The sequence below is a fragment of the Triticum urartu genome, chromosome 6A, assembly GCF_056163025.1.
Source record: "Triticum urartu cultivar PI428250 chromosome 6A, HENAU_Tu73, whole genome shotgun sequence".
Taxonomy (NCBI): domain Eukaryota; kingdom Viridiplantae; phylum Streptophyta; class Magnoliopsida; order Poales; family Poaceae; genus Triticum; species Triticum urartu.
In genome coordinates this window covers 175,894,897-175,906,336 of record NC_141878.1, presented here as the reverse complement: position 1 = coordinate 175,906,336, position 11,440 = coordinate 175,894,897, and the positions used below count along the sequence as shown (strand labels likewise).

The 11,440-nt window shown below is 46.7% G+C and overlaps 1 protein-coding gene and 1 pseudogene across 1 annotated transcript; both read right to left on the bottom strand.

Moving 5' to 3' along the window:
- Nucleotides 1-1,393: 1,393 nt before the first annotated feature.
- LOC125517755 (small nucleolar RNA Z247) lies at nucleotides 1,394-1,532 on the bottom strand (annotated as a pseudogene).
- A 4,091-nt stretch (nucleotides 1,533-5,623) lies between these two features.
- LOC125517610 (glycosyltransferase family 92 protein Os08g0121900-like) lies at nucleotides 5,624-9,764 on the bottom strand. The gene has a single exon (XM_048682820.2). It carries the CDS (start codon nucleotides 9,600-9,602, stop codon nucleotides 7,860-7,862), a length of 1,743 nt encoding a protein of 580 aa, XP_048538777.1. The 5' UTR covers nucleotides 9,603-9,764; the 3' UTR covers nucleotides 5,624-7,859.
- Nucleotides 9,765-11,440: the final 1,676 nt, after the last annotated feature.

Sequence of the window (11,440 nt, the reverse complement as noted above, 5' to 3'; positions counted from 1 at the left end):
ACTCAAATAAAAGATCTAACCAGAAGGTTCAACTTAAGAACTCCGGTTGGCAAAAAGAATCAAATCGAACGAAGCAACGAAAATCAAACGGCGAAAGAAAACAACTTCGTTCTAGTAATCTGGATCTAGGGCAAATTTTACAGTAGCAAAATCTTGTTTAAGTTGGTTAAACGGATAGAGGGTTTCGAGACGAATCCCTAGGCGCTTGAATCGCCTGATTCCGATAAACGAGTGAAAAATTATACTAAAACGAAAATCGGATCAGGAATCGCGATAAGAAAAATCACGGATTTAATCCGAGAAAAAGAAAAACGACGAACGCCGAATTTTTTTTTTCTCTTTTTTTTCCGGCACGGAGATCGAGGCGTGACGAACCTCGGCGGCGGAATCCGGCGGCGGCGGCGGCGCTGGCTAGGGTTTCCCTCGGGGTGGGCTGCCTCGGCTTATAAAGGCCTCCCGGGTCGGTGTCCAGGTCGGACACGGCCCGTTAAGTCGGTTTGTTTTTTTTAAATTATTCCGCTCGGAAGAAAAATAAAAAGAAATACTAAACGGACTCCAAAAATTCCAAAATAAATTTTCACGGGCTTCTAAAATCAAGCCGCACAAGGTGAACATTTATTTGGGACCTAAACGAAATTTTGAAAAACGCACTTTTTTCCTAAATTCAAATAAAACACCGAAAAACTCCGAAATAAAAATCTTATTTGATTTTATTATTAAATCCTCAATATTTCTTTATTTTGGGAAAGTCATTTTATTCCCTCTCTCATATTTTTGTATTAGAAATAATTGACGATAAAATAATTAAAATCAAATGATCCTATTCTTAAAATTTGAGAAAACTCAAATATGAAAATAACGAAATCCCCAACTCTCTCCGTGGGTCATTGAGTTGCATAGAATTTCTAGGATCAACCAAAAAGCAAAATAAAATACGATATGCATTGATGATCTAATGTATAACATTCCAAATTAAAAATTTGGGATGTTACATCCACATACCAGTTTGTGTCCACTCCATATGAGCCATCAGCAGCCCCGGCCACCTTCTCATCTGAGGATGAGTCACTGTCATCATCATACCTGTACCAGCAGCCTTTCGCTGTGTGGCCAGGTTTACCACAGATCTGGCAACATGTGGCGTCGGGACGCTTGTTGGAGGAGTTACGGCGGTCGCCCCTATTGTTGGTGTAGGAGGGCCGGTCACCATTGCCGCGAGAGTCGTCGCGGTCACCGCGATCACCGCGGTCGCTACGGGTGTTGTTGTTGTTCCCCTTGCCGTGGGTTGGCCCGCGGTAGCGTGAGCCCCCACCTCGGCCGCGCATGGCGGCGTTGGCGGAGGACTTGAAGCCGCCACCACCTGAGTTTGTGCCCTGGAACAGTGCCACCCTTTGATCGAAGTTGCCCATCTGAGCATACAGTTCATCAAGGGTGACAGGCTGAGTGCGGGCGTCGAGGGCGGAGATGAGGGGTTGATACTCCATGTCGAGGCCGGCCGTGATGTAGGAGATGAGCTCGTCGTCGTCGAGTGGCTTGCCTGCAGCAGCAAGCTCGTCGGCGAGGGAGCGCATGTGCGCGAAGAAGGCCGCTACCGACTGGTTCCCCTTCTGTGCGTTCGCAAGTGCGACGCGGATGTTGTTGATGCGGGACAGTGACTAAGACAAAAACATGTTCGCCAGCACTGTCCAGAGCTCGTGTGCATGGCAGATCGAGGTCACCTGCACGAGTACCTCCTTGGAAAGATTGTTCAGAAGATAACCAAGTACCTGCTGATCTTCCCGGAACCAGATCGGATGAAGGGGGTTTGGTGTGGTCGTCTCCTTCCCATCCTTGTCCTTGGTGACGACGGTCTTGGCTGGTTCCGGCGTGGTGCCGTCAACATAGCCATAGACGCCCGCGCCTCTGAGCTGCGGAGTGATTTGTGTGCACCAGAGGATGAAGTTTGTGCGGGTGAGCTTCTCGGTAATTTGGCCGGTGAGGGTGGAGTTGGATGAGCTGGAGGATGCCATGGCGGAAGCTAGTGCAATGGAGGGCTAGGGCTAGATGAATGGAAGAGTTAGGCTCTGATTACCATGTGAGAAAGGCTGGGAACGTCGTGCCTTTGCCAAGGCCACGGCTTCATGTTTATAAGCAGGGTCACGACCTCCCTGATAGCCTACAAGTTGTTGGGATTACAAACTTGGAGAACAAGGGATAGACTAAGAGATAGATATCTAGTTTAACATGAAAATAAACCATAACAGATTCCTAGTCTATCCTTCGCTAGAAGCTTCGGATGTTAATCCCTTGGCGCATACGATGAGGGCTGTCACGTTGTTTAACAACATCATCTCCTGGAATTTGCCCATGGAACCTATACAGTTCACTCTTGTCGGACGCCGGTGATCTAACTTGATACCGGGCTGCGGGATTTGGCAGCTTCGACTTTCTCAACTTTTGTGGAGAAAGAGTTGCACTAGTTGAAAGAATTAACCTGCTATTGGATGTACCATGAAAGGTCGGGCCAACGAATGACTCGTCATCTAGTCGAGTCTCTATCAACAGAAAACATAGACAACTACAAGATGGCAAAGAAGGACGCGAAGCGAGCTGTGAGTGAAGCAAGGGGTTGGGCGTATGAGGACCTTTACCGGTGCTTAGACACGAAGAAAGGCGAAAGGGACATATATAAGGTGGCCAAGATCTAAGAGGGGAAGACGAGGGATGTTGACCAAGTCAAATGCATCAAAGACGGAACATGCCAGCTCCCGATGAAGGACGAGGAGACTAAGCATAGATGGCGGGAGTACTTCAACAAGCTGTTCAATGGGGAGAATGAGAGCTCTACCATTTAACTAGATGACTCCTTCGATGATACCAGCAAGCGTTTTGTGCAGTGAATCAAGGACTCTGAGATCCAGAAGGCTTTAAAAAGTATGAAAGGAGGCAAGACGATGTGCCCTGATTGTATCCCCATTGAAGTGTGGATAGACCTCAGAGGCATAGCGATAATATGGCTAACTAAGCTTTTCAACCTCATTTTTCGGGCAAACAAGATGCCAAAATAATGGAGACGGAGTATATTGGTACCAATCTTCAAGAACAAGGGGATGTTCAGAGTTGTACTAATCATCATGGAATTAAGCTGATGAGCCATACAATGAAGCTATGAGGGAGAGAGTCATTGAGCACTGCTTAAGAAGAATGACAAGAATGACCAAAAATTAGTTTGGTTTCATGCCTGGAGGTCAACCATGTAAGCCATTTTCTTGGTATGACAACTTATGGAGTACAAGGAGCAAAAGGAGGACCTCCATATGGTGTTCATTGACTTAGAGAAGGCCTAAGATAAGATACCGCAGAATTTCATGTGGTGGACCTTGGAGAAACACAAAATCCCAATAAATTACATTACCCTCATCAAGGATATGCACAGTAATATTGTGACAAGTGTTCGAACAAGTGATGGCGACACTGATGAATTTTCGATTAAAATAGGACTGCACCAAAGGTCAGCTTTGAGCCCTTATCTTTTTTGCTTTGGTGATGGATGAGGTCACAAGGAATATACAAGGAAATATACCATGGTGTATGCTCTTTGCGGATGATGTGGTGCTAGTCGATGATAGTCGGACGGGGTTAATAGGAAGTTAGAGCTATGGAGACAAACCTTGGAATCGAAAGGTTTTAGACTTAGTAGAATTAAAACCGAGTAAATGAGGTGCAGTTTTGGTACTACTAGGCACGAGGAGGAGGAGGTTAGCCTTGATGCGCAGGTGGTGCCTCAGAAGGACACCTTTCGATATTTGAGGTCAATGATGCAGAAGGATGGAGATATCGATGAAGATGTGAACCATCGAATCAAAGCCGGATGGATGAAGTGGCGCCAAGCTACTGGCGTTCTCTGTAAAAAGAGTGTCACAATAGCTAAAAAACAGGTTCTATAGGACGGTGATTTGACACACAATATTGTAGGACGTTGAGTGTTAGCCAACTAAAAGGCGGCATGTTTAACAGTTAGGTGTAGTGGATATGTGTATGTTGAAATGGATGTGTAGCCAGACAAGGAAGGACCGGGTCCAAAATGATGCTATACGGGATAGTGTTGTGGTAGCACCAATAGACCAGAATGCTACCTCGGTACAGTTTGATCATATGGGTGGCTTTCTGCGTGCGAGGGTTGCTGTTGATGTTTCCAAACCCCTTAGGTGGTGGATCATAATTGACTCAGCAAGAAGGAAGAAGCAAGATTTATATGACATACAGTATGAGAACGTACCTCACTTTTGCTTCATCTGTGGCCGGCTTGGGCACTCTGAAATTGTATTGCCCAGCTCCAGGACAGCGTGACAAGAACGGAGATCTGCCGTTTGGACCGAAGTTGAGGGCACCTGATGATAGAAAGAGGGCATCCTCGGGTGAGAACTCAAGCAAGGAACAGTTTTCAGCAAACAGCAGCAAGAAAGAATCTAAGAACTCGAGCAATGCTGCAGCAGCAAGGTCTTCTGCTACTATTAACCCCCAAAGGAGGAAGGAGTGCAGAAAGATCAAAACTTGTTGAGCTTGAGCAACATTATTATAACCAATCATGTGATTGTAAATCAGGATCAAGAAGCTCTGACTTGTACAGAGTATCGACAAATCAGAAACAAATGGATGGCAAATTGGCATGATACGAGGCCAACAAGTCATAGGCTATACCAATGTTCTAAATCCGAAACAGGCAGCCATGCATGCCCACCTTGTGCTCCGCCTGGTAACTGATTACCCAGGTAATTGCTTGGTTTTTCAGTTTATCCTGTTAATTACTCATTTTTTGCTATCTTACTTGCTGAGTAAACCGAGTTTTAGAAGATTGTTGCCTGTTATATTCCAGCAAAAGAGAAAGCTTACGTTAGGGGCATGGCCAATCTTGACTGTCGTCCTCATTTTGCAGCATCCTCACCTGAATCAACTGAACAGAAATAGCTTTCTGGCAAGCTGCATACAAACAGCCTCGGATAAAACATTAGCATAATGTGCCTAATTGCATCACACAACACAACATAGAAATACCTTTCTGGCAATAATAAAGCTTGACTGTTTGTAATCCTGCATTCTCATGGTCGAAGGATATGTACCAGTCAAATGACTCATGAAAGGATAATAAAATTTCGACTTCAGAATTTGGAATTGCATTTAGCTAGGAAATTTTGTTCCCCTTACGAACTTTCTTATATATACAACCATTGCTATCACCGCAGAATATGTTCAGCTATTTTATGAAATGCAGATGATTGCTAAAACTAAGAGGCTAATTAAAAGAAGATGTTCAGCCATTTTTCAAACATGTTTCCAGCTAATTCAAACAAGTCGAAACTGGAACATAACCATATAAGCCAAACCTTAACTGCGTCATTAAAGATAAGTTCCAAGTAAAGTCATAGAAAACCAGGATTCATTTCCTAAAGGGAAGTGCAGACCAACATCTCACCAAAATCACGACATCACGAGAAATGAACTAGTTTCAGAACAGAAGACAAACAACCAAGGATCAACCAATAGATATTTAAGAAATGAACCTTAGTTAACAAATAAGATTTGAAATCATTTGGGTGAAGATTTCATGAATTATTGGTCCAGCCCACACAAACCAAAAAGAAAATAAAACTAAAAGGCTTCATATAGTGCTTTATTGATTGATCGGGGCTTATCCCGTGTAGCGCATACATTTTTCTGTTACAGCCGTTGTTGCCAAGGAAAGAATAAAGAGGTAAGAAAAGCAACAGTGAAAAGTAAATAAGCTAGAGGTAGACGGTGAGTGAATGCAAGCCGTCCGATCTTCTCCATCGTCAATCCCCAGCCGTTCATTATCTGAACCGGTACAGTTAACTGAAGACTAGAACACCTTGCAAGTTCAGTCTGACAATGCCCCCTTGCGAGCGCGATCTTGCCTTCAAGAAGCTGAAGGTTGACGACACCATCCTTCGACTGTCTTCCTGAAAAAGGCTGAGAATGTATGCTTCATGAAATCCACGGCTTCCCAAGTTGCATCATCCAGTGGAAAATTCTCCCGTTGTACAAGCCATTGGACAACCGGTAGATTGTTGCGAGGGATCTGTTGGGTCTGAAGTACGATAACAGGTTCAGTTCTGGTACACCGTTCAGGATCACCTAGAGGTAAATCAGCACAGGGAACTACATTGGGTCCAATTTGTTCCTTCAGCTAGCTGATGTGGAACACTGGGTGGATACCCACGCTTGCAGCTGCAGGTGATATGCCACATTGCCCACATGATACAGTACTCGAAATGGTCCGTAAAACTTCCTTTGCAGCTTGATGTGAGAACGAAGGCCGAAAGCATTCAGACGATATGTCTGAAGCTTCAAGTAAACCATGTCACCTACTGCAAGAGTCCTTCCAACTCGCTTGCGATCTGCATATTTCTTCATGAGTTGCTGGGCAATTAAGAGATTGTGCTTCAGTGTTGACAGCAGTTGTTGTCTGTGCCTCACTGTCAGTAGTGCCTACCGTTGAGAACTCACTGATTTGTGGCTGTGGATATCCATATAAGGCCTCGAAAGGAGTCTCTTGGAGAGAAGAATGAAAAGAACTGTTGTACCAGTATTCAGCCATGGGTAAATGCTGAACCCGTTTCTTCGGATCAGTAGAAACCAGGCAGCAAGGTAATTTTCAATACACTCGTTCACATGTTCAACTTGCAAGGTCAGTTTGACAATGTCGCATTCTCCATTGGAGATGCATTTTGATGTATGAGTTCCATATCAAGAAAGACTTTCCAAAGATGTTTCCAGCTAATTAAAACAAGTCAAAACTGGAACAAAACCATATAAGCCAAAGCTTAACTGCATCATAAACCAAGATTCATTTTTTATAGAAAAGCCAACAAAGTGTAGACCAGCATCTCAATCCAATAGTTTCAGAATAGAAGCCATACAACCATAAGGATCAGCCAATAGATACTTAAGAAATGTACCTCAATCAACAAACAAGATTTGAAATCATTTGTGTGAAGCTTTCACTGATTAGTAATCCAGCCCACACAGGTCCAAAAATAAAATAAAATAAAGAGGCTTCATGTCGTGCTCCAGCTAAGCATTACAAATTCAACTGATCTAAGCCCAACTGTTAAGCCAAAATCATTCAAGGAAAAAAAGTCATCCAATTTTAGCAAAAGAACCGATATTAAAGCACCGTGTCACGTGCTGAGTATCAAGGCAAAATGAACATAAATCTGTTCTTAACAGTTCAAGATGGAAAAAGAAGGACAGCAAGAGCTTGAATAGCGAAAACAAACTGCTAACTATCGATAGGGAAAATGCTCTCAGGTTATTATTATACTCCCTCTTCTAGTTCTGGAAAAGTTGTTGGTTTAGGCATGGGTTTAATTAACTTTTTCCAAACTTTGACTCACTATATTTCATAATATTTTTGGATTGGATATGTGAAAACAATGTGTAGGTTTATCTCATAAAGTATTTTCAAAACAATATTGTCTTGAAGAGCTTTACAGTAATAATGTATAGTTAAAATAAAGGTTATCTCTCATAAAGTATTTTAAATAAGTACTGTATAATTTTGAAGAGTTTTATAGTTAACGAAAATAAGAAGTAAAAGTTGCATTTTGGGGGCTTTTTCAGAACTAGACTAGAGGGAGTATGTTCATCATTGAGCAACACACACGTACTGTGGTGCTTCCCCATCAACCTAAGCCTATTTAAAAGGTGTATACCATCCAATTTAAGAGATAATTTCTAATTCTGGAAAACTTAGTGGTTTTGATTTACGTTTTGTTAGTGTAAATAAACAGAAATTACTATGTAAAAGAGGGGGAGGGGTGGTAGATCTTACCCGTGTGTGTTACCTGATCTGACTGGAGCTAATGAGGGTTCCCAAATCCGACACCGAACCATCTTGCAGTCAACAGCTTAAGGATATTGTCTTTAACCTCGCAGTATTTTTGGGCCCAGCCTTCTGGTTCGACGTCATTAACTCCTAAGCCAGGAGCCCGGTCCTTTGAGTCGAGGTTGATCGGATCTTTCCAATCTGCCACGTAAGCGGACACACGCCTCTTGAACTTGACTTTGAACTCCGGCCAAGCTTGGTATTTGTAGTGGTTAACACGTGCGAACGCAGTCCAGATGCTTTTGAAAGCAGGCTTGAGCTTAAAATGATGGACCACATTCATGAAGGATGGTTCCACGGCGTCGAGACGGACCAAGGATTTGTGCCGCTGCGGGCTCTTCAACCGGCAAGTGTAGCCCTGGCAGACCCCCTCCGGTGGATGTGCTGTTTGGCCCGAGGGGGCAAAATCATAACAAGCAAGGTATATTTGGCCAACGCTATCATCAACAGAAATAACGGGCTCTAGCAAAGATTTTGATGGCTTCTCTAATCCTGCCCAGCTTGTTGAGAAGATGAATTCATCGACATCTATGACAGCCATCCATTGGCACGAAGCTTGCTGTGTGGCCGCGCAATGAGACAGACCAGCTTCTTGGACCTTGGTCCAAGGCCATGGCACGGTTGTGATGTTGAGCCCGGAGGATATGAGCTGCGCCACTAGGCCTGCCAAGTTGTCCTCGCTGCCATTATCATAGATAAAGAACTGATCCACCCCAATCGCACTATGGTAGAGTGCCCACTCCCTGAGAAACTTGGAGATGTTGCGTCCCATTGTGCAGGCGCAAATTGAACTCTTTTGAGGAGTCACCAAAGAAGATTCAGCTTGCTGTCGACGAAAGGTTGCAACGGAGGGCATGGGATCCTCGCCGGTGACCCCTAGTGTGACAAGAACCTTGGTGCTTCCTCCTGACTTGACAGGTGTCGGCGGCGAGGGGCAGCGAGTAACTTGCTGTACTGAGGTGATTGCCGGTGTAGTTGCCAGCATGGTATCGGCGCCGTCGCTGTAGCGATACAGGCACTGAAGGCCTTGGCGGCGGCTGATTCCCTTAGCGAAGACGAGCAAGTCGCCTCCGTCCAGAAGAGCCGAGTCAAACACTATCGGGTCGCTGCTCCAGTTAAGCAATGCGCGGCCCGGAGAAGGAGAAGGGGAATCTGGAGCAGCTGCGGCGACCGAGGAGGTGGAGGAGTGGAGTAAGAGCGGCGCTTGGAGCTGCTGGAAGCTCTGCGCTGGGTCGGGAAGGCGGCAGACGTATGCGTGAAGTCCGGACGCCGGCAGCCTCCCGAGCGGTCTCGCCGGGGAGGAAGCCCCGCCCTGGAAGGCGCAGATGGCGTCGCCGGTAGGCTCAGCGTCGTCCAGGATCAGGACCTCCTGGTCGGGAAGGAGGACCGCATCCGCGTCCTGCTGCGGCGGCGATTGGCTGGCGCGGAGGCGGAGGGGCAGAAGGCGCCGCGCGAGGCTGTCATCGCTGAGGCGGAAGGGCGAGTGTTGGGATTGCGGGGACGGCGACGGAGAAAAGTCGGCAGCGAACGGGAAGGGCGGGGGCGCCGGACTGTCGGCGACGAGCGGGAAGGGGGCGCCGAGGCCGAGGGGCAGCGAGAAGACCGGGCGGCCCGAGTAGGCGTTGTGGCCTCCGCTTCCGGCTAACAGCAGGAGAGCTCCGACTGAGACGCCGCCGACGATGCGGCGCAGCCGGCTGCAGCGGCGGTGTCGCGGCATATTGGATTCGGCGGGAGCAGGGCGGGAGCTCGATTTCGCGGGAGCAGGAGCGTGATTTGGCGGGAGCTCGACGGCGAAAGATTGAGATTTCGCGGGGGCAGGGAGCAGAGCTTCGATTGCTGGCTTGCGACCGAGAAGACGGTCTCGAACTCTCGATCGATCGATCTGGGTTTAGGGTTTTCGACCCGACCCGAACACGGATTGGTTTTTTTTTCGAGTCAGTCTGGCGTTTAGGGTTTTCGACCCGACCCGAACACGGACTGGTTTTTTTTCCCGAGTCAGGCTGGCGGGCCGCTCGGTCGGTTCCACTTCCCGCGTCGGCAGGCTATTTTTTACGATGCGAAACGTGCTGTCTTCTTTTTTTGTTCTCCTTTTTTGGCATGAGTGGTAAGCTAGTATATCAAAAACGTGTTTTTTAACCAATATATCAAAAACGTGTTGCCTTCTCTATTACTACGTAGGACTACCTTCTAACTCCAAGAACCTCATCACGGTGGACGAGCGGTTAGGGTTAGCCAGGCGAGCGGGTCCCTTTGTGTGCCATCGGCGCTGTCGCTGGTTCCATCTCCCTCCGCCGGCCTCTCCGATGGCGGGACGGAGGTGTAACCTCGGATCTGCGCTTCAGATGGGTTCTCAGTAGCGTTAGAATTGAGAGAGTTCCTGCCGACACTGTTGCAACAGCGTGGCGTCTGAATAAGTTTTTCTAGGCTCCATTCGCGGTCAGACGGGCTCTTGCCTTCATCTAGGAGCCAGCAGGGCAGGGGATCCCCGAATGTCGTCGAGGTCATGGGCTATGGTGTTTGGAGGTTGACCCACACTGGTCAGGTTGGTCCTCAGATGGACTCGAAGAACACCCATCTCTTTCGAAATGATGTCCAATCAGGTGGCCTCACTGTTAGGAAAAAAGACTTCACCCTTTGGTCCTTTATTAGATTCAAATATCCAAGGTCTTCACCACCTTGTCTCGGTGTCAATGCCTCTCCCTGTGCTCAAATTTTCGGGTGTTTGAAAGCAATCTCTTCCACCGGAAAATGACCTCCGGGTAGCTCATGCCCCAGCTGCGAGGATGTGCTATACATGTTCATCCAATGCCCACATGATACTCGTGTTTGGCAAGAGTTGGGCCTTTTGAAGCCCGCCACATGGACCTCATCTGGGACGTCCACCCGCTCTCCTGTTGGCCTCGTCAATGACATTTGGCGGTCTCTCCATTCTATGTAAAATTTGGGATTCGAGGAACACTTGTGTCTTCCTCAACGAAGACCAACTCGTTGGCCTCACTTCACTCTTGGTCCTTAAGACTCAAAGATCCCGCTTGGAAAGGCCGCCGCCTTGTCTCGGCATCAATACCTCTCCTAGCAGTCTAGCGCACCCTTGTGAAGGCTTGTCGTGTTTCGTACCTTTTAGGAATATATCCACCGCACATCCCCCTCCTCTTGATTGTTCAAAAATATGAAAGAGGTTGCAAAGAACGTTGGCAGAAAATGGCAATTTTTACATCGCAAGCCCCCCAAAACAAAATCTCCCCTACCTCGCTCCGACCCTGCGCCACCATAAGTAATGGTAAGGTAAGATCACACAGAGAAAAAACGAGAACAAAACTTCTGCACTTAGATGTGCTAGATGCTTATGTTTTTACCGTTAGTACTATTTCTGGTCTATTATGTGAACAGAATATAGAAGTTACCACATGTCCGGCTTCAACCTTTCCTCGGTTCTGAACATTCTCCACCAAAATGGCATGCTTCCTTGCAGCGTAAACAAATGACGTCGGACAAATCCAGGGGCTTCCTGCTACCTCCTTGGGTTATTTGCTTCTTTTCTGGGCAATTACTGGC

What these genes read in the sequence shown, in the direction of transcription:
- LOC125517610 (XM_048682820.2), bottom strand. Translation starts at nt 9,602, where the DNA reads ATGCCGCGACACCGCCGCTGCAGCCGGCTGCGCCGCATCGTCGGCGGC.